This window comes from Mustela erminea, chromosome 9 (genome assembly GCF_009829155.1).
Source record: "Mustela erminea isolate mMusErm1 chromosome 9, mMusErm1.Pri, whole genome shotgun sequence".
Taxonomy (NCBI): domain Eukaryota; kingdom Metazoa; phylum Chordata; class Mammalia; order Carnivora; family Mustelidae; genus Mustela; species Mustela erminea.
In genome coordinates, this window is record NC_045622.1 from 102,800,414 (window position 1) to 102,823,419 (window position 23,006).

The window sequence follows — 23,006 nt, forward strand, 5'->3', positions numbered from 1 at the left end:
CCACACTGACCTGCTCTCCCAGGCATGCCTGCCACAAGCATATGCTAGTTGCTTTGCCAGGAATGCCTTTTCCTACCCACTTCCTCGACTTGGCCAAGTCCTCTTTCTTCTTTAAGATCTATGGCAAATGTTCCTTCTTATGTGATGATTTCATAAGCAGCCAATCTCTCCTCTGCATTTCCATAGCACTTTGCACACACTTCTGTTTTATACCATCCACAGTGGCACTGTAACTGATTTTCTGTCTCTCCAGGTGGATTCCAAGCAACTTGAACACACCATTTATATCTTATTTATATACAGCTCCTAACTTAGTTGCTTTGTACATTGTAGGAGCCTGATAAAGTCTGCTTAATAAATAATGAAGGAAGGAAGCAATGCAAGCTTAAAAATCTATTCCCTGCTACGGCGAAACTAAAAAGTAAACAGAAAACATCTACTCCCATGTTTTCAACCTTTGCCTATAGGCTAATGTCTACAAAATCAGTAATTCCAGCTCTGCATTCATGGAGACAGGGTATCCAATTGTCTATCCAACGGTTCAAAGTAATCTCAAAATCCTAGGGTGCCAGAGTGAACACACCATGTTCCCTTTCTGACTCTACCTCTCCCTTTGGTATTCGTTCTCCACACCAAGAAGAGTACCAGGGCCCTTCCCCCTGCCCAAGCCAGGAAACTAGGAGGCACCCTTGATTCTTACATTTTTCTTCCCTCTCCACTTCCAATTATCAAGTCCTACTGATTCTTCTTTAATATTTCTGGGATCTGTGTATACCCTCAGAGGAGTTCCATCATTGGGGCTCTACTCACAGCTCCATCCCACTATCTAGCTATGCAATTTGGGGCAAGTTACTTATTTAACCTATCTGTGCCTCATATGTAAACAAAGAACCACCACAGCAACCGTCTCAAAGAGTTGTCGCTTTACCTGTAAAGCACTTAGAAATCTGAGGCTCACAGTAAGCATTCAATAAGGCGTTAGCTATTATAGTTAAGCCTGCATCAAAATCGGTCTTATCCCCTTCTAATCCACTCTACCAAGCCCATTTAGTAGGATCTGTACCCCATCCCCTCCCCCACACTTAATCCCTGGCCAGCCTTATCTCTAGCTACTTCCTTATTCTAACAGTCAATTCGTTTTCAGACTGGGAGGGAGGGAAGGGCTCTGCGTAAGCCACATCCATACCCAGATCAGTTCTTCTCCCACACTTCTTTTAAGAATACTGATCATAACTCGAGTTTAATGAAAGGCAATATGTCAGGCACTTCGCTGAACCCTTTACATTAATTATCTATAGAAGCCTTTCAACAATTCTTTGAGCAGCTACTGGTATCATCACCATTTACGGAAAAGGAATTGTGTTCACAGAGGAAGCAGGTTATGTAGATAGACAAAGCAGTTGGACTTGAGGCCCCCAAGCTCTTTACTGCCTTTTTTCATAGGAAGAGTCTCTCTGGTCTTTCAGAACTTAGTTGAGGAGTTACCTTCTCTATCTTGTAATCTTCCTGGTCTGAGCTGAACACCTCCAATATTCTATATACACAACAGCAGCCTGTGCTCCTTTCTATCATGATGCCTAGCACACTATAATGATCCATCACTTCTCTGTCCTTTCACTAAAGAATGATCTCCCTGAGGGCAGGGACCGTATCCACATTTGTTTTATATCCCATAGCACAGTGCCTAGAAAACAGATGGTGCTCACAGATGTTTCCTGGATAAGCAAGTGGACACACTAATAGTATCAAATATATTTCTCAGGTTAGATTCACTTTGGTGGTAAGAATAGCTATGCCCTAAGCAATCAAGAAATTGAGTGAAATTTGATAAAACTTTGCCTTTGATAAAACTTTGCCTGTTTGGGGATGTGAAGTTAGCAGGTTAATTTTAAGGCCTTGCCCTTAGCACCGAAAAGATACCAAGGAAAAAACACAAGGATAAAAAACCCATTTCAAGCAACACCCAGCTATGAAGGAGGCATAGGCAGTACACTGGGGAGAACAGAATGAAAACACAACTTACCTCTAATTGCCAAAGGATCATTCCCTTTGACACCAAACTCTGAACATTTACAACTTGGGGAGGAAGAACTGCCCCCAAGGAATGAAGATGAGCATTTTTTTTTTTCAAAAGAAAAATCCAAACTGAGTTTCAATTTTATGAGAATTTTTTTTATCAAGAGGTTTTTTTTTTTTTAAAAGATTTATTTAATTGACAGACAGAGATCACAAGTAGGCAGAAAGGCAGGCAGAGAAAGTGGGGGGTGGTGGGAAGCAGGCTCCCTGCTGAGCAGAGAGCCCGATGCGGGGCTCGATCCCAAGACCCTGAGATCATGATCTGAGCTGAAGGCAGAGGCTTTAACCCACTGAGCCACCCAGGCACCCCAAGAGGTGTTTGATTTAGCTAATTTTTCACATCAGAAGGGAAGAAAACCTGCATGGAACAGGGATAAGAGGCAACACGCACTGTCAGCGGACTATTGTGGCCTGAGGTGTTCCATTTAAAAAGTGTATTTATTTACTATTGGTGAATTGACCTGTATGATTTATGAGATTTTCCTGATCACAAGAGGACCTGAAAAACAGGCATGCCGTCACTAAGAAGTGGACAGTTTGGAACAAGAGCACACGATTAGCCATTAGAAACAAACACAAGCACTCGTGCTGATGGGCAGGATGATCCTGGGAGACAGCTGACCTTCCTGAAGTGGACAAAAATAATTAGCCTCTTCCAACTGGTATGTGAATCGGAGCACCAAGGAAAATGTTCAACATTTCAGAAAATGATATGAAAATCAAGGGTATCACAACTTCCTATTGAGTAACAAAGGGGTTTTAAATGAGAAAAACTAAATGTTCCCCTGGTCACGAGAAAAGACCTTTGATCTCTAGAAGCCATGTGAACTAAACTAGTTCTAAGCAGATATCTTACTATCGCTCCCTGAACAAGGGAAAATCTGGCCCTCGTAGAGTAATTTCATCCATTTAATTGGACAGGGGCAAAACCAGTGTAACCCCTTTCTCAGAATACCCATTCCACTTGCCTTACGACATAACCCCTGGTGTTCCTCTGGGTAAGTTAACTGAAAAACCCGCCAGGTGAGAATCAGTCACCAGGAGAGGAGAAACTGCGCTACTTAAACCATGTATTCATTTCACACCTATCACCCAGTTTCTGAAACACATCCCAACGCCCGCCATGCTCTAAGTTTACCTGGAGCCCTGTACCCAGGCAGCTGATGTAGTCCACACAGCCACCTGAGGCTGGAGTCACAATAAAACAGAAGCACTGGTCCCTTCTTTTTGAAAGCAAAATTTGAATATTCTGTCTTATCACCCAGAATTACCCCTGGGATCAAGGACTACAGATGGGACTAACTAGTATTATCAAGTTCTCACTAGTACCTGGCCGGCCCCCACTTACCACACTGTAGGCCAGAATGCACTAGCACAGGATGGTAAGACTCCCAACTTGAAGCTCACACACGACAGAAAGGACCCACGGAGACCTCTCAGATCCAGCAGATCAGGTTAGATAAAAACAAACAAAAACCACCGCCCAGAGAGGTTACGGAATTCAACTAACATCACCATCAGATGTCCTGCTGGCTGCAGAAGGAAGACTGGGCCCCTGGCCTCCTAACGAATTCCCAGGTTGGCAAGGACTGTGTGATCAGAGCAGGAAAGTCATTCCAAATGTGCAGACTGGTCTCGTTCATGAAACAAACAATGTAACTTAAGTCCCCTGAGCAGTTCCCTGCTTTCTCATTTCCAATGTTCCCCAGCACGGCGCATGGGGAGAACTACATTCTGGGGGAAAGAACGAAAAGGCGACCCAGGCGCCAGCTGCACTCAGCACTCACATTGATCATGGCATTGGATGTTATCCTAAAGAGCGTGGCCCGCTCGTTGACCTGCTTGATCTTCTCGTTGCTCTCGGCGGGCAGCCGCAGGGACTCGAGCTCGCTGAGGGAGCGCTGCAGCGCCGTGCCGTGCTTGGCTATGAGGTCGTTGCACGTGCTCAGGTCCTCCACTTTGCTGGACAGCGTCCGCAGGGTATTCTGCAGCTCCGTCTTGTCAGTCTGTGACACAGCCTCTTCATCTCCGGACTCATCTGTACAGCCAAAAGGGGAATCACAGGACGCCAGTTACGTGACTCCAGAGCTATGAGTCGGAAGCCCACCAACTCTGTCCCCAACTAAATCAGCATGCCTCACGCTGGGCGTTGGGACCAACTGAGAGCTTGCCGTTACCAGACGACTAGGCGCTGATGCGGTCCACAGCCCACCTGTACCACAAACACCCGGGCTGGTTCTTCCTTTTTTTCCCACTGGGACACACAAATGTGTCCACTGGGACACATTTACTCTGCTCCTGCTTTTCTTTTTCCTTCTAGTTTTATTGAGTCATCACTGACATACAGCACTGTCAAAGCATAATGATTTGACTTATGTATACTGACAAATGATCACCACAATAAATTTAGTTAGCCTCCATCATCTCAAAAATGTTTTCTTCCTTGTATGGGAACTTCTAGGATGTAATCTCTCAGCAATTATCAAATATACCATACAGCATTAACTATAGTCATCGTGTGGGGGCACCTAGGTGGCTCAGTCGGTGAAGCATCTGTCTTCTACTCAGGTCATGATCCCAGGGTTCTGGGTTTGAGCCCCACATCGGGCTCCCTATGGAGCAGGGGCTTTCCTCTCTCTCTGCCTGCCACTCCCCCTGCTTGTGCTCATGCTCTCTGTCAAATAAATAAACAAATTCTTTAAAAAAAAAAAAAAAAAAAACTATAGTCATCATGTCGTATGTTACACCCCCAGTATTTATTTATCTTATAATATAAATCTGTACCTTTTGTCCATCTACATTCAATTTCCCCACCCTCCCAACACTGGGCTTATTAAAGGTGCCAACATTCTGGCCCCACCCCAGAAACTGAACCTTCATTTTGAATAAGCTGCCCAGGCCATTCTGATGCGCACTGAAGTCTCAGAACTAATGATCCCTGGAAGACAGGATGGAGAAGCTAAATGGCTCCTGGGATTGGGAATGAATTGTAGAGCCTTGTAACTCAAGCCTGAGGGTTCCAATCCAGTCCAAGCTGATCATTACTACAAACCCGTCATCCTGTGGGTGACAGGTGAGCCCTGTATGCAATAGGTTGTGAAATGCAGTCTGGCTCTTTGTAAGCAATGTCCACATCACCAAAAGACTCATTAATTTACCTTTTCCAAAGGAGAGCTCAGGAACTTTGTGATGAACTCATCTGACACTAAAGACACCCCTGCGCTGAAAGCAATGTAAGGTATTCTATTAAGCGACCCTCCAGAAGCAGGTCAAACAGAGGGCCATGCTGCACCTCTCGCTATCAGTCCTGCAACTGTAAAATGCTCTCCTAGCAGTGTCACTTCCTTTGGAACATCAGCACTAAAATCAAAACAAAAGAAGTAAGGAAAGACCTCCCCTATCTGCTAGCTCGAGAGGCAGGACTAAATCCAAAATATAACCTGTTACCAAAAAAACTAACAATGTAGTAAATATTCCTTTCACTGTTTACCAGGTTTTAAATACAGTGTGGGAAATGACCGCGGATAAGAAAAACAAGAGGTGAACAAAAGCCAGGAGGTGACCATCCCGGTCAGCTCTGAGTGGACAAGCTCAGGGTGCTTAAACTATTAACAAGTGGGGACCATTTTCCTTGAAGAAATATCACAACATGTGTACACCACTCTTTCTGGTGAAACTAAGGCAAACTAAAGATTTTTCATGGGCAGTATCCCCTATAAGGTTTCTGGCAACCTATAAAGATTGCTTGTTTCAACTCAGAAGATACTCAGGAGAAAAAGAAAAAAAGTAACAACAGAATCGAACTGTGAGCTGTAATGATCTTGAGATGGACCTAGCAATAAAATAATCCTTCCCCCAAATTTTGAGGTAGCCAAATGGCATTCAAAGCCAAAAGGACACTCACTGCACCTCTACGACAGAGCTTCTCAGCCTCGATAATACTGACGTTTGGGCCCAGTTCACTCTTCATTGTGAGGGCTGTCCTGTGCGGCCTCCCCAGCCTCTAGTCACCGGATGCCTGCAGGAGCAGCAACCCTCAGCTACGACCACAGAAACATCTCCAGACACCGTGCAGGGCAGAACTGCGGACAGGTGAAAGCCACCACTCCGGGAGAAATGCCACACGATGATGACAAGCCTGAGTCAGTCAGATGGGTGATAACGGACTGAGAGTGAGGGATAAAATAAGGTATGGCCGAGGAGGCGCAAACAGGAAGCTCCCCACACGTGGTGTTCTCTGCTCCCTACCCGATTCTGCCAGCATCTTCACAGCCTTCGCCTTGGCCAGTTCCAGGGCCGTCACCCAGCGCTGCCGCTCCACCTCTGAGCTCGCCTTCAGATGGTAGGTCTGAGCGCCGCCGTTGGAGATGATGAAGTTGCAGGAGTCCTCCACGGTGATGTTGGCCGTGGCGAGGTTGATGGTCCCACGGCAGGTGTGTCTCATTTCAGCCTTTGACCTGCAATAATGAGACAAAGACCAGCTTAAGTAGAAAGCGGATGGGTGGTTTATCCTTCACCACCTTCCTTGTCTTCTCGTAGCTCTAAGCCTTTTGAAAATGCAGCAGCCTTAGGAAACAGCAAGTTCTACTATTTCCCTCACATGGCTCCCTAAAATTCCAGAAACAATCAGCAGGGGTTTCCTTTCACAGCCATTAAGTGGTGTTTCAGAGTCAGACTGTATTGCTCTGCTGTTCCTCTCACCCTCGGCTTTTCAGAAAGAGCCTTCATGGAAGGCTATGTCAATTCAGCAATTTTAATGTATAATGCAGTGAGTTTTGACAACTGTGTAACCACCTTCATAATCAAGATGTAGAACATTCCCATCACACCAAAAAAAGTTCCCTCATTACCTTTTTGTAGTCAGGAATTACTTCTTACTTAGCAAGTTCTAAGTTTAAAATAGTGATTTATGGGGCACCTGGGTGGCTCAGATGGTTAAGCATCTGCCTTCGGCTCAGGAGATGATCTCCAGTTCCTGGGATCGAGCCCCATATCAGGCTCCCAGGTCAGCAGGGAGTCTCCTTCTGCCCCTCCCCCTGCTTGTGCTCTCTCTGTCTCTCTCTCAAATGAATAAATCAAATTTTAAAAAAAATAGTGATTCATAAACTCACATAACAAAATTTCTTTCAACAATCTCACTCCCTCCGAGAAAGAATAGCTCCATTTCACCTATACTGAACAACCCCCCTCCCTAAGCTCAACTCAGTCCAAATGAGAGTTGTCACACTACGCTTAGAATTCTACTGCACCAGTGCAAGGTGCACTGAGATGCTTAGGTATTAAGTATTGACTACGGCTCAAATGATATGAAAGGAATAACTAGCTCTCTGTAGGAGTAAAGAAAGAATAATAATAATCATAAAAGAATCACTAGGTAGTATAATTATTTGGGAATATGCTCTTTCCAAAGATCCACTGACCTCTATTGGTAGGAACTCCTAAGCCATCCTATTAATAGCTAGGAAAGATTCAGCAAATCTGTTCTCAGAGGATTGGGTGTAAAAATTTTCCCCATCTCTACTGACAGTTCTATTAATAGCCTAACTTTTGAACTTTACATCACCACTTGGTGACAAGCTACTTCACAGAAAATACCAAGCTGCTAGCACAACTGCATAGACCTTGCAGACTGAGCTAATTTCCCCACCACTCGCTGGGTTATGCCCAGAGACCTGCATGTTGAGACCACAGTTTTCCCTGACCAACTTGGAACATACAGAGGTCAAAGTCCTTTTTGCCAACTGCCACCGTGCGGAGCAGAGCCATTTCCCTTTCACTGGCGCCAAGCAGCCCCACACACCTGGCACATCCAGAATTCCTGCATGCCAGAAATGACACACACCCCATCTCCAGAAACTAAGACTTGGTATGTTTGAGAAAGTCTGTTTACTATGCTTAGGAAGACAGATTTGCTATTGTTCAGTGTGTCACATGAAACTGGTTTTTCTTCCTCAAACGCACAAATGAGCAGTATGGGATGGCCAGGGGGGTCTCAATGGACTGGGCCATTTTCTACCTCCTGCACCTGCTACACTGTAACGTGAATCCCTGTTTTTTTCTATTCTTACCTCCCCTCCCCCGCCTCCCCCGCCCCCAAGCTTCAGTTACATTATGAATAATGCAGGCCCAATTTCAGACCCACAGCTGACAGGCCAACTCACCCTTGCTTTCTACTCCAAGGGAGCTACTTGGACTTTGTACCACTTTCCCCACTATCTGTTGGTACTTTTCACCAGACACTTACACGAATGTCTTCTGCCTGGGTCATCTTCACGAACTTAAGGAGTTTCTCACATCCCATAAAGTCTACAGCAGTTTTAGAACTACCAAGGAACCCTAGGAGTAAGGCAGGCTTGACTCAGGAGCTCTTGGGTTCGGGCAGATACATGTATGTTTACAGATGATTAGTACAGAGGCTGGAAAGATATGATTTTCAGAGTGCAAAATATGTTCTTCAGTCACTACGTATCAATTAGGTGGTACTTTCTGTCTAGAAAGTTCCCTAAAAAGGTCAGCCAAAACACTAAGTCAATCTCTGGAAGCTAGTCAGGAAAACTAATGCTACATGGCCCTGTCACCATGTGTCTGGGAAAGCTGGGATTCTTAATATGGTTTTAAGTAATGGAACATCCATGTAAAGAAGAACAGGATGGGTAAAAAGAGGGAAGTGGCCCGCTAAAGGCCATTGGGATGGTTCATCACAGGGTGGGTCTAAGAAATACATGACCTCAGGTAAAAAGAAAACAGCATTTTATAAAAGGCATATAGAGGAGATGACAGGTTACAGAGGCACAAAAAGTGGGAGGAATGACAATTTAGCTAAATAACTCTAAGGAGATGGGAACCCAAAGAACCCTGTGAATAAACTACGAGTGTAGTTGGTAGGAAGTACTTCAGTGTGATTTTGAAGCAGTGCACAGATTTGATAACCCTGGCTCCTGTTGCTTGGTTGGTCTGTGGGTGGGACCATCTTAGCTGGCAAAGACATGCGTATGCACATTTCCCAATATGTGATTTGGTAGCTTTGGAAGGAGTTTGATCTGTTGTCAGACAGGTGCCACTAGCTCTTGAAGGAGCCAAGTTAAAAGTGATTGCAAATACCTGAAGAGACCGCAACATTTAAGTTCTTAATGTCCAGCCAATATCAACATTGTTTAAGGCTGTAACTGATCAAAGAATCAACTGGCCTGGAAAGTGGAACTGGTAAGAACTTGGATGAGGAAAAATGGCCACACAGTAAGGCCTGCACTGTGACACAACTTCTGAAGACGAGGAATCAATGTTAACAGTGACTTACAAGCTAAGTTAGGATACGAATCAACTGAACATTAGAATGACGGTCAGTCTAACAGGAAAGCAGGACTTGAGTAGAGGGAAAGTTTTGGAACACACTAAAATGTCAGATCTAACCCTCCACTGATCATCCTGGATAACTACTTAGAGAGGTTAAAATTAAAATCAATTCTGAACATATAATAATGCAAATGACACACACAACTATTCACAACGTAGCTGAAGCAGTGAGGATGTGCTAAGGCATTTTCCACTGTTAGAGACTAGATAAGAATGTGTTCTTACTTCAACAACCTCCAACTCCCACCTTCAATTTCCCCTCAAAATTCTCTAAGAGCTGATGCAAGAGATTCATTCACTCTAACTCTCCTGGTGGCAGAATGACTACTTGCAGAGGAAGAGAAAAAGAGTGAGCTGTTCTTCACAGAGTTTGGGGTCTCAAACAGGATGGTCTTTATAAAAAAATTTCAATTAGAAATGCCATTTTATTAAGCAAAGTCTCCCCTAAACAGACTAATTATATTCTGTATAAAGGACATATAGTAACCGTGACCTAGAAACGCATTTGCTATAGGCAAGCAATGATCTCTATTATCTGACTGATTCATGTAACACTAACCCGAGTTTTAGGTTATGTTGGTGTGAAGAGAACTAGTTTCAAATCCTGATTCCTTAAGACCTTGGAAAAATTGTCCAGCTAGGTCTCAGTTTCCTCATCAGTAAGATGGGAATATCTCCTAACTCCCAGAGCTAGTGTCAGGAGTCAACGAAACTATCCAAACTGTCCAGCACTCGGAAAATGTCTATGTTTCTTCCCAAATCCACTATCATATGTCTAGTAACTCAAGTAGCCAAAAGCAGGCTGCAGTTTATGGCAAGACTGTGAGTCACCATAAATATATATTAAACACTCCAAAACAAACACTGTGGAACAGAAGTAATCATACCAAAGACATGGATTCTTCTTTTAATAAAACTTAAACCGAACCAACCAAAGAGACCCAGAAATACTAGATAAACCACTTAAAGCATTCCCATAGCGGGCAGGTGGATGAGTGTGAATAAAAGCAGCACTGGAGTGCACATCTCCACTCCGGGCTGTCCAGAAGGTGAAGGCATATGCCAAGTCTGGGAGAGATAAGGAAAACAGGGGGTAGATACCAAGGCCACCCTGTGCCTGGCGTCCTTGTGCCTGAAAGTGGAGAGAACAACGTCGGGTACATCAAGGGCTGCTAATAACCTTGAATTCTGGAGACTGGGCACAGACAGCTAAGACTTGGGACTTTCACAGCAAGTTCCTGGAGAGCCATGCCCAGGCTCTGCTCTCCTACATGCGTCCCTTAGCACCCACAACAGCGCCTTCCTTGCAGAATTCATCACTGCACCTCTGTGCTGGTGGAAACACAATGGAAGAGTGAGATGCTCTCCAAACGATTGGAAAGGCCAGGGACGGAGGGGAAGGTATTGCACTAAGGGCGGATAACCCGGGTGGAGGGCTTAGAGCCGGGGCGTTCACTTTCGTGGTGGTGGGCTCGCGTCGCGGGCTGTCAATGCGCTCAGGTGACGAAAAGGGGCCTGGGGCGACCTTGGCTGCGGTGCCGGCTCGAGAGGGTGACGGCGCGGGGACTGTGGGCTGCCGTGGGGGACGGCGCCCCGGAAGCAGTTACCTGTAGTAGCTCAGGAGCCCGTTGCTCAGCACGAACCACCGCCGCTGGTAGCCTTTGATATAATTGGTCCATTTGAAGAGCCAGCCTTCTCGAGCCGAGCCCGAACCCCCGGCGCCCGAGCCGCCGGAGCCCCCCGCCGGAGGCGCAGGGGTCGGGCCCGCAGCCGCCACTCCCCCAGCGCCGGGGCCCGGGCCGCCCGCCGCCGCCGCGGCCACCGTGCCCAGCGCGGCCCCGGAGCCTGGCCCCGAGTCTCCGCGGCCGCCGCCGCCTCCCACCACGGGGGGACCGGTGCCGCCGCCGCCCGGAGCTGCGATGGCCGCCGGCCCTGGCCCCACCACCCCTCTCAGCTCCGTCGCCGCCATGAGCCGCCGCCGCCCCGAGATACAGGACCGGAACCGCCTACGAGAGCCGCCGTCGCCGCCCGGAGAGCCCCACACGGCTAGCGCATCAGCAGCGGCCGCGCAGCGTCCCCGCCCCGCCAGGCCCGCCGCGGGAGGAGGGCTCGGCCGCCGGGAAGGAGACAGTCGATTGGTGCTCCTGAGCGTCACTTGCGGAGGACCCCTAGGACATTGGCATTTCTCTCGGGCCTGTCATCTCACACCGCCCAGTGAGAGCCCGGGGTGGGACGCGTCCCGCAGGCACGCCGCTGATTGGTTCAGCTGAAGGCCAATCAGACTCACGTACAAGCCCATTGGTGCTTTCCCGGAGTCTCCGGCGCTCCGGGAGGACCCGAGAATGCAGAGTGCCCGGCCAATTCGATCACGGATTGGCCAGGGTTTCCGCCACTCATTTCAGTTTATGATCCCGTCACTGCCACGTCACCCCCTGCCATCACTCTTCTGTGCGTCCCAGTTCCGCCCTTACGGATTGGTGGTTGGTGTCAGCTGCTCAGCCTTAGCTACCATTTGCTGAACGAGAGGAAGAAAAAGGGAAGGAGTCTCGTTTTCACATCCTCACTTTCCCCATCTTATTGGTTCGTCTAAAGGTCACTCACATGTTGGAAGAGAGCCAGAGTGGGGATTAGAGATGATTGGTTCTGGATAGTGTCTGTGACAGCTGACGCTAGGCAGTGCTGACCAATTGAGAGAGGGGCTGACTGGAGACAACCAATAAGATCCGGGAAGCCCGCCTGGGGGCGTGTCTGCTTGCTGCCGGCTCTTCGGGGTCGGCGAGCGGAGTCCTCTTGCCAGAAGCGTTTTTTCGCATAGGCGCGGTGTTGGAGTCTCTCTTCCTGAGTCAAAGACATCCGTCGTTTCCTGTTGGGAGGAGCGACTCTCCGTCGTTTGCCGCTGCCTGTGGGAAGCCCTCTTTGAGGGCGTCGTCCTCGCAGCTGGCTCTGAGCGGGAGGCCCGGGCTGCTGCGGCGTCCACAGACCGCTTCCCCAGTTCCTTCGCGCGTCCAAGATCCTCCCAGTTCCCTTCGCCGCTTTGCTCCTCCTCGCACCACGGCCCTTAGCTCCTGATTCCGGACGGTCGTCTGCCCGTGTTGGAGTAGGCAGCTCGTTGGGCTTCAGGAGTCCAGAGCAGGGGACATCGCGGCCGGCGCGGTCGGAAAGTCAGAGGCCCGACCTGGCGGCCCTCCCCAGACAGCCGCGGGAAACCGGACCAAACCGGACTGGCCCCCCCGGCTGACAAAGAAGGCTGGAAACCCCGACGGAATAAGGAAGAAAAGGCGGGAAGCCCTGCTTTCGAGAATTCCCCGCCGCAGGTAATAGATACTGCAGCCCTGGTTAACACCTGTCCGTAAAGGATCGAAACCCGAGCCCCCAGCGTGCCGCTCGCGCCTGCGGAGCCTGCTTGCACTTCGATGAACTTTCCTGCTTGCACCGCTCATCCGCTGTGTCTGGTCTGTGCTTGAATTCTTTCTTGCAGTGAGACCAGCAGCGTCCGGGGACATCCTTGGAATGGGCTGGGCGGAGGCCACAGGGGCCAGGGTCTCCCCAGTCTACCGGCGGCACCGTTTTGGCAAGCCAGCCAGAAGGAAGGAACAGCGCATTGAGGGACCCTCTCCACCCTGGTGAGCCTCCCGCTCTCGCCTTCGTGCTGGAGAGTTGCTTAGTCAACTCACCACTCCTCCTTTGCTGTCCTCTCTGGTCTACCAGGGAACCGGATGGCCCGGTGGCATTTATGAGAGATTAATATTCAGCTCCAAAGAATCAAGGGACACTTGCTCCTTCCAGCCAACAGTCACTCTTAGGTGACTAAAAGTTTTATGGAAGTGTCGGAGATTATTTTTCAGGATGTGCAAGAGCCCCATGGGGTTTTGCATCTCACTAGTAATTAAGACTTTGGCTCATCTGGGTATGTACACGCACGGACTGATCCTCCAGTGCTCCGAACCACTCTGGTTGTCTTAGACTTCTGGTGGGAGAAACTGAGACGTGTAAGAGAGTGCTCCATGGTCACTCATTCACTCGTGCAGGTGACACAGCAGCACACTGAGATCCTCTTCACTGGTCCCAAGGTGACGGTCTGAGTTTCCCAGGCTGACTCTGTCTATAGGACTCTGCCTCTTGGTCATGGGACACTGACCCACTTTGTCTGCCTTCAACTGTTTCCTCTCCTACCTTCTTCTGCACTCTCCTCTGTTGGTGGTGGGGCATAGAGACCTGTGAGATGTCCTTTCCAGAATCGCAGAGGTCCTGCACGACTGCCAGCTCAGACTGTGATCACCATAAAATAGCTATAAACCATTTTACTCCCTGGCAAAGGACCCCAGTTTTTGAGATCTCTCCCTGTGGGTATGCCTTATCCACCACTTAATTAAATGTGACTCAACCCAAATAATTCAGGGATGCAAAGAGAACTGGAAAATAGAGGTTAGTTTCACCAGAACTGCCCACAAAGTGAGGGAGAGATCAACAGGCCAGACAAGAAATGTTTAGATCACCCAAGAGATTCCTGTTTGGTAGCTATTGTTTGCCATCAGCTGTTAAGAGGCGTATCAGAGCAAGGGAGGTGGGATATTCAGAGATCTTGAAATCATGATAATGCCCATTTTGGAAAGATCCATCCTGGGACATCAGGGTTAATTATCAGGCATCATTTCTGTTGGGTCTTCAGGAAGGCCATCACTTCTGGGAGGGCAGGTGCTGGAAAAAGGCGAGGGCCCTGGGGTGTCAGGGCTGCTGGGTCATCACACGGCATGCTGGCCATAGCCGTGATTTCAGGGGTGGATGGACAGTAGGCTGGGATCACCCACAGTCCACTCGCCATTGGAACTTTCTAGAAGAGTAACCACTTGAGATCCTCTCAGGTTTCAGAGAGAGAGCTAACTCTCCTCAGGGAAATAGGACTCCAGGCTTCTGGTAATGGGAACCTGGTTTAGTTGCTCCTTTTCTTGTTACAGGCATCAGCTCTCTCCCTGAAGACAATGGGAAATTCCACCTCTATCCCCAAAGACGCCCCCTGGGGTGTATTTTGAGACACTGGGATCAGCTTCTATTAGAAAGCCTAAATAGGAAAATGCTTATTTTCTTTTGTAACATTTCTTGGCCACCATATAAGCTAGAGGGGAGATCTGGTCAGAAAATGATAGTCTTAACTATAAAACCATATTGTAAGTTGATGTCTTCCATACAATGCAAGAAAAGAGTAGAGATTCCCTTCCATCCAGGCCTTTATGGCCCTCAGGGATGCCCTTGACAAATATAAAACATGCACAGTGGGAGGTGGGGTCATTAGATCTTGGCCCCAAGAAAGGAATTCTTGTAGTAGCTCCCCTCGGAAATACCTCAGCACCATTGGCTCCAGCCTAAGCAACCATTCCCTCACCCTAGCAACCAGTCTACCCTCTTTAGCCAGACTCAGACCAAAAGAAAAAGTTCCTCTGCCCCCTCCAGGATGTGGTGGGTGGAACTTAGGGGACCACAAAGACTCTTTGTCCCCTTTTTGATGTTAGATTTCAGGCAGTGCCATGAGTGCTAAGCTGGTTTTCTGAGGATCCTAACAAATTTACTGAGGAATTCAGGAGCCTGACTCCATTCTTTTGATCCAACCTGGAAGGACCTTTTGGTCATTCTGTTCCATCACTACCATCCAGAGAAGCAATTCTGTACGCAGGCAGAAGAGGAGAACTTCATGCTACCCAGCCTAACAGATACCCCAGTTGGAATGATTGTCATACCTCAGATAGACCCTAATTGGAATTATCAGCCTGGGCAGCGGGGACTAGACCTCAGGGACCACATGGTACTGTGCCTCCTGGAGAGCAAGAGAAGATATATCACGCTAGTAAACTATGATAATCTGAGGGAGATCACCCAAGGACCCAATGACAATCCTGCTCTTTTCTGCCCCGTCCAGTAGAAGGACCACAAAAGTTCACCAGTGTCAATCCAGATACCCCAGAGGGAATGTTGGTCCTAGGAACTCATTTTTTAAGCCAGGGCAGTCCAGATATTTGTAGAAAGCTCCAAAAGATGGCTTTAAGGCCCCAAACTCCCAATACAGCTTTACTCTTTCATGGACCAACCCTCCAGCAAAGGTCCCATTATACAAAGAGGGAAGTAAACTGGACTCAGCAGAAAGACTACCAATAATATAAATAAAATAAGTAAATAAAATAAACTGGACTCAGCAGAAAGACTACCAGCTCCATCCCAAGGGACGGTGGACATCAAAAGGTGACGCTTCCCTAGGCATCCTGGTGGAGAATCATCAAGGGACTACATGACTTTTCTCATTTGGGAAGAGACGTGTTAACCTCCTTAGAGTCTTAAAGTCAGGAATTACCCTGTCATGGGTGATCAAAGAAGTCACCAGGACCTGTAACCTATGTCACAAGAACACCTCCCCTTCTCTAGCCCATCCAAAGACAAGGCACATAACCTGGAGAGGACTGGCAGATAGACTTCACTCAGATGCCCCCATCTCAGGGATGTAAATACCTCCTGGTCTTTGTGGACACTTTCACTGGTTGGATAGAGGCTCTTCCTGCTAGAACAGAAAAAGCTCAAGAGGTAGCAGAAGCTCTACTAAAAGAAGTTATCCTGCATTTTGGGCCTCCAAAGTCTCGGCAGAGTGGTAACAGCCCATCCTTTATTGTAAGGGTGACTCAGCAAGTGCCTTCTGCCCTGGGAATTCATTATCACCTTCACACTGCCCGGAGGCCCCAATCCTTGGGAAAGGTCAAGAGGGTTAATCAAATCTTGGCCAAACTTTGTCAGGAAACCTCAGAATCCTGGATGAATCTCATGCCCATAGCTCTCTTAAGAATGAGAATGGCCCCAAAAAGGAACCTCAAACTCAGCCCCTGTGGAATGCTATATGAGGCCTTTCTTAATAGCAGATCTGCTGTTTGATTCAGAAGCTCACAAATTTATAAAACATTTAATCAGCCTAAGACAGGTTATCCTTGACTACGGCAAGATTTTCTGTCCAAGAAAGAGCCTGTCTCTTGGATCAAGCCAGGAGACATGGTTTTATTAAAGACCTGGAAGGAGGGTTTACCTTCAGATCAATTAAACCCCAAATGGTAGAGACCCTACCAGGTTTTTCTTAGCACCCAACAGCAGCTAAGCTCTAAGGTATAATGAGCTGGGTTCATTTGTCTAGAAATAAACTCGTGGGTCCAGGCTGCCCACAGTCAAAAACTGTGACATTCCATCCCTTTCCCGTGAGCCAGTGGAAAATCTACGCTACTTCTTAAAAAAAAAAAAAAAAGTGATTGATACCTTACGATGAATATTTGCTTCATACGTTTAGCTATTGCCTGGATTTCTTTTTTAAAAATGTAAATTTGAATTTATTGGTTTTGTAGTTTTTTCCCCTGGTATTTAATATATACATTTGTTTCAGCTTTATGGTCGTGTAAAAGCTATAACATTAGGAGTTCTGGATTTTCTTATGCTTTGTCTACTTGAGCCTCTGAGTTGTTTTTCTTTTTATCCTTAAGCCACCCCCCTCCTTCAAACAAAACAAAACAAAAAACATCTTTCCTATTGGGTCTAACCTTCAGACATGGCTCTAAAAGTCTTATTTTTTCTCACTCTCATTACTGCTCTAACCTAGGCAGATCCATGAAGGAGTTATCTGCAAGGGGAATAACTTTTCCAACTGCTGGATTTGTCACTTACATCCCCAGAAAGATCTTTCTTACCCCCTCTTTCATCCTGCTCATTCTCCTAAAATAACTCTCCATCAAAAATACTACCAGGCTGAGTGCCCCTTCCCTAGAAGGGATTCTTATCAGCCCTAATTGGGTCTGTGTTGACCTATCCCTTCCTTGCTCCCCGATACTTCAGGTAGTGGACCCTGCTTATTTCCTAAGCTCCACTTGCAGATAACTCCAATAATTCAACCCATAAAAACAGACCTGAAAGATCAGTCAGCTGCCAAATAGCATCACCTCCAGGGGCAGCCTCTGGACTTCACTTTGCCAGTGACCCCTGGACCATCAGATGATTTTCTGATGTCTTAATTCAGTATTCCAGGCATGGAATGTGGCATGCCTGCTTAGAAAATATAACTGACACGGGTTACAATGCCACCCATTGGGTATGTGCCAATTCCATCCTTTCAAGTAAAACCTCAATACATCCATGTTTTGGATCATGGCCTCACTGGACACCATTCAGCATTACTGTTTAATTTCTCCCTTCACCACCACTTTCCAATTCCCTAGGATATGGGGGGGCAGGCCCTGATTCCCCAAATGCACACACAATAACTCTTACCTACAGGCCCAACAGCTCCAGGAGCTAGGAACAGCAGGTTATCCCATGACCTTATATACCTCTGCCAACTGTCTCCTTATCTGTGTACATCCTTCTCACAATCCACAGGGACCCATCTTTACTCAGCCTGTATTGGCCCTAAGATTTCAGTGCACTGATAACCTCAAACATTGGGGCATTTGCACCCTGGAATCGCTGTATATCTGCCCACCCCACTCCAGAACCAGAAGGGCCATATCCCTTCTGTTGGCTGGCAGTGCATTAGCTCCTTGGGGATTTGCATATCGTGGCACCACCCTGCGAAATCTGACAGCAGCCTTGAATGAACCAGCGTTCCCCATTGTATCGCATTTCTCAGATCTCTACCAAGTCAACTTGTCTTTGGCCAATGTAATTACAGACAACAGGCTGGCCTTACATTTAATTCTTGGCTGAACAAGATGGAGTATGTGCTGTCATTAACAGAACGTGTTGCACCTACATCAACACCACTGGCCAGGTGGAAGAAAATATCCCAGAATTAGAAGCCCCAGTCTAATGGCTACATCCAATGGCCAAAGGGGCTGATCCTGCTATTAATATTTGGAATGCTGGACGTAAGACCTTCCCACCTGTAACCCCATCCTTGACCTTTTTAGGACTACTAGTGGCTATATTGTTGCTTTTGCCTTCTGGACCTTGTTTGTTTAATTTCCTTATCAAATTGTCTCTTCCAGAGTCCCCACCATTTCATTAACAAATGATGGCGCACCAGGGATTCCAACCGATCCCCCATGAAGATGAAACCTATTAACACCCTCTGCCCCAAGCCTGTGACTTCTTTCTGCTCCCCACCGTCCATCCAGGTATCCTGAAACTTAGAGAGCAAGGACTTCTGGAACCCTCAGGCAAGGTGAACGTCCCAGACCAGCATGAAGGGGATTTTCCCTTCCGAGATTCTAAGGGCCCAGAGTGCTTGAAGGGAGAAGTGTTAGAAGAAGCAGCTAGTCAGGTTCTAACAGAATACCCAGAGACCAGAAAAGGGGAATTCGTGGGCAGTTCTGTCATCAGAAGGTCAGAGGCCTGTCCTGGCCACTGTCCCAAACCCATAAGAAACCGGATGAAACCAAGCTGGCTAACAAAGAAGGCCGGAAACCCCTGGCCAAATAAGGAAGAAAAAGTATGAAATCCTGCTTCCAGGAAACCTCTGCCTCCAGTAACATTCCTCCCCGTACAGCTGTCAGGGAGAGGTAGAAATGCAACTGCCAGTGTGCTAGGACTCTCATGTCTGCAGAGGGTACTGGAACTCAAACTTCCCTGGCTCGCACCGCTCACCCGGGGTGTCTGGTCTCTTCTTGAATTCTTTCTGGTGAGGAGACCCGAGAGCCTCCAGGGACATCCTTGGGGTGGGCTGGGGGGAGGCCTCAGCGTCCGGGTTTCCCCAGTCCACCTGGCAGCACTCCTCATTCTGTCCCACAGGCTGCTGACCCCGCTGTGAGGAGAAAATCAACTCGAGAGGCCCTGCCTTTCTGTGCTTCTCCAGGTGGGTGTCTCCTCCAGACCTGAGGGCCCTGGTTGGCTTTAGCATCATTGCCCTGGTTCACAGGTTTGTGAAAGTCTCAGAGTCAGTAGCTCATTGAACATGGGAATGTTGTGAACTCTTGTTACAAACTGAGCTCTGGGGAATCCGGCACCTGTTACATTTTGCTAGTTTAAATCCGCAACAGAAATAGCCATTCTGACCTTTTAAAACAAACTGCATTTCCATGGCATTGTGCTCTCTGGTATCAAGAAAGTGAAGAATACTCTTTTTCAGAAAATGTTGATATAAATTAAAAGAGAAATAGTTATTGAATTCTGGAGAGAGGATACACTTTGAAAACCTGCAGTTAGATGTAGATTATTTGTGATTTGTAATTTTTTTAAGATTTCATTTATTTATTTGACAGAGAAAGAGAGCCCAACCAGGGGGAGAGGGTAAGGGAGAAGTGGACTCCCCACTGAGCAGGGACCCTGAAGCAGGGCTCGATGCCAGGACCCGGGTATCGTGACCTGAGCTGAAGGCAGATGCTTAACCAACTGAGCCACTCAGCACCCTAATTGTGATATTTTTAAAAAGAAAAATAAAACTGAATTAAAGTGAATCCCTTTATGTTTGTGTCCTGCCTTTGCTAGTTATTGGTTTTGCGACTTCGGGAAAGTCATGCAGGCCCCCGAGCCTCAGTTTTCACTTCTGTTAAATGGGTATCAAACCTTACTGGGATGCTGTTGTGATTAAATGCACTTGGAAATGTTTGCTAAAACTAAACAGCTACAAAAATGTGACTTGGGCTGCCAGGCATATCCCTCAGATTACTTGTCAGTCACAAAGGATAATGAGCTACTTTTACAGTAGGGAAACCTGGCTGTTCCCGCCTTAAGTCAGCTATCCAACTTAGCATCATTCACCCTGGGACAATCAATATTTTTATGAGGTTCCTGGTGTGCTGCAGCATGAAGTATACAGCACTGCTAATGAAAATTTCTTACCCTAAATGCTGAATTCTGAATGTAATCAAGCCTTCAAATCTAACCTTTGGCTTATAGGAGCTGGAGCAACCAGTTAAACAACACCCCGAAGGAAGACCATCAGATAAATCAAGAATGTGGGGCGTTCTATAAAGACAACTGATTTTCTAGAAGACAAGACCTAAAGATTAAGGGAAATTGATGTCATAAAAAAGGGCCAGGGGGTGATGGTCCTAAATTAAAAAAAAAAAAAAACAAAAAAACAAATTGAAAGACACAACCTCATACCTAATTAGATTCTGGTTCTGAAAAACAAAACAAAACAAAACAGCTTTTTATACATTTGGAGGATAACTGGGGAAATTTGAAAAAGGATTGGTATTAGATGATGTTAGGCAGTTACTACATTTGTTCAATGTGATATTGGTATGATGGCTATGAAGGAAAAGCACCTTTAATATTTGGAGAAATAATTGGGAATGAAGAGTCATAGTGTTTGTAATTTCCTTGGAAATGGCTCAGAAAAGGGAAGAAAGATTAAAAGAATAAGAAAGAATGAGCCAAGAAAAAGTAATACATACTCTGGAATGCACACACACACACACACACACATTTATATCTGTCTATTCCATGCATCTGTATATCTCTATAAAGCAATAGAGCCCCCATGGTTTTTTTTTTTAAGATTTTATTTACTTGACAGAAATCACAAGTAGGCAGAGAGGCAGGCAGAGAGAGGAGGGGAGCAGGCCCCCCGCTGAGCAGAGAGCCCGATGTGGGGCTCGATCCCAGGGACCCTAGGATCATGACCCGAGCTGAAAGCAGAGGCTTAACCCACTGAGCCACCCAGGTGCCACCCCCATGGTTTTTTTTTTTTTTTAATTGATTTTATTTATTTGACCGAGATCACAAGTAGACAGAGAGGCAGGCAGAGAGAGAGAGGAGGAAGCAGGCTCCCCGCTGAGCAGAGAGCCTGGTGTGGGGCTTGATCCCAGGACCCTGGGATCATGACCTGAGCTGAAGGCAGAGGCTTTAATCCACTGAACCACCCAGGCACCCCAAACCTAATAGAGCCCCATGTTAACTGTTGGATGTTGGTGAGAAGCATATGGGTGTCTACTATTATTTCTACTTGTATATCTGAAAAGAGCATTTTTCTTAATGTTTTCAAAGGCTGAGTTGAGTCATCGTCGGTCACTGCTGCCTCCGGAATACAGCCCAGATCTCTTAGCCTGGCAAATAAGGACAATCTGTAGTGACTTCTTTTCAGGCAGTCTCTTGCTCTAATGTCTTGATGTATTCCATGCTCCAGTTAAATTGGTCCCCACGTCTGTTTCCACATTTGCCCTGTGCTTTCCCACGTGGGTGCCTCTGCGAATGCTTCCCCTTCTTTTAACGCCCGGCACAATATTCCCCCTACACAGCATCTCCTTTCCTTCCTTGCCTTGAAGTAATGCTCCCTCCACAGGACTCATAGGATTTGCGGTGATATTTGTTGTCTCGCCTTAAGTCATTTGTGTTCTTCACATATGATAGCCGCTACAGGGCGAGTTCCTCCAGCATGTGACCTGTAGATCTGTGTCTGTCATCTGCAGTTCCCGCATGCCGGTAGCACACAGCCTGGCCTATTCACATGTAACAAGTGTTTATTGAGCATCTGCTAGAACATCTCCAGGCCTGAGCCAGGTGTTAGGGACAGGATAGTGAATGTACAAATAGGTTCTCGTTCCTCGTGGAATATAGAGGATCTTGGGAACACACAGGTATTGAGCAGGAAACACAGAAATGAATATATATAGTATTTTCATAGAGAAAAGATGTAATCCTATACATACATACAGTAATGTGGAGGGCAGGTGAGGTGCGATCAAAGAATTGACAGGTGTGACCCGTTTCAAACAGGGATGAACTTTCTCTAAGATCTGGGGACTGGGGAGGAGTTAGAGAAGGAAAGAATGAATGGAGATAATAATTAAAAAAAAAAAAAAGATTATTCGAGACAGAGAACATGAGACAGGGATGATCAGAGGGAGAAGCAGACTTCCTCCTGAGCAGGGAGCCTGATGCAGGCCTTGATCCCAGGACTTCAGGGTCATGAACTGAGCTGAAAGCAGTCGATCAACCAAATGAGCCATCCAGGCACACAGGATAGTCATTTTTTTAAAAAAAAGACTTTTCTGTTTAAGTAATCTCCATGCTCAGTGTAGGTCTCGAACTCAGAACCCTGAGATCAAGAGTCTCACACCCCTCCCCTGAGCCACTGACTGGCCCCAAAGATGGTCACTAGGTGGGAAGGCCCGAGGAGGAGAGAGAGGCGGTGACTGAGGTGGAGGGATGAAGGGTGGGGGGCACAGGCCTCCAGAGTGGTGTGGGTTCTATTCCAAGTGTAATCGGAGTGATCAGGGGTTAAAGTGACCCCAGTTTTTGTTATTGTCACTGGAGTCACAAGAGGGGAAAAGAACCAGCAGTTGGGGACCACGTGCAGCTTTCTACAAGAGATGCAGAGTCTGGATTGAATGTGGCGGCAGGTGCACAAGTTCCAGAGGCTCACTGTGAGCAGGAGGAGGAAACCAGATCCGAGAGAGAAGCAGACCTGAGAGGCACTTGGCTGTGACGAGCCCATCCCAGGCTTCCACCCTTGACACAAGGTGGCTGGGGGCACTCGCAGCACAGCACAGTCCATTGTTGCTTCCAGGCTGCATCCAAGAAGGTGGCCCAGCCCGAGGCATTTCCTTGGGGGTGAGGGCGATTCCCAGAGGGAGACAGGCTCAGCGGAGAGCCCGGAGCCACTGATGATGTCAGCAGCT

The 23,006-nt window shown here is 47.2% G+C and overlaps 1 protein-coding gene across 1 annotated transcript in view; it reads right to left on the minus strand.

Moving 5' to 3' along the window:
- OSBP (oxysterol binding protein) overlaps window positions 1–11,609 on the minus strand; it is a 32,615-nt gene extending 21,006 nt beyond the window's left edge. Inside the window, exons 1-3 of the mRNA XM_032356782.1 lie at window positions 11,037–11,609; window positions 6,325–6,533; window positions 3,864–4,114 (exon numbers count right to left, since the gene is read on the minus strand). Of these exons, the coding sequence (XP_032212673.1) occupies window positions 3,864–4,114; window positions 6,325–6,533; window positions 11,037–11,398 (822 nt within the window). The 5' untranslated portion in view covers window positions 11,399–11,609. The remainder of the gene's footprint in view (window positions 1–3,863; window positions 4,115–6,324; window positions 6,534–11,036) is intronic.
- Between the last annotated feature and the right edge of the window lie 11,397 nt (window positions 11,610–23,006).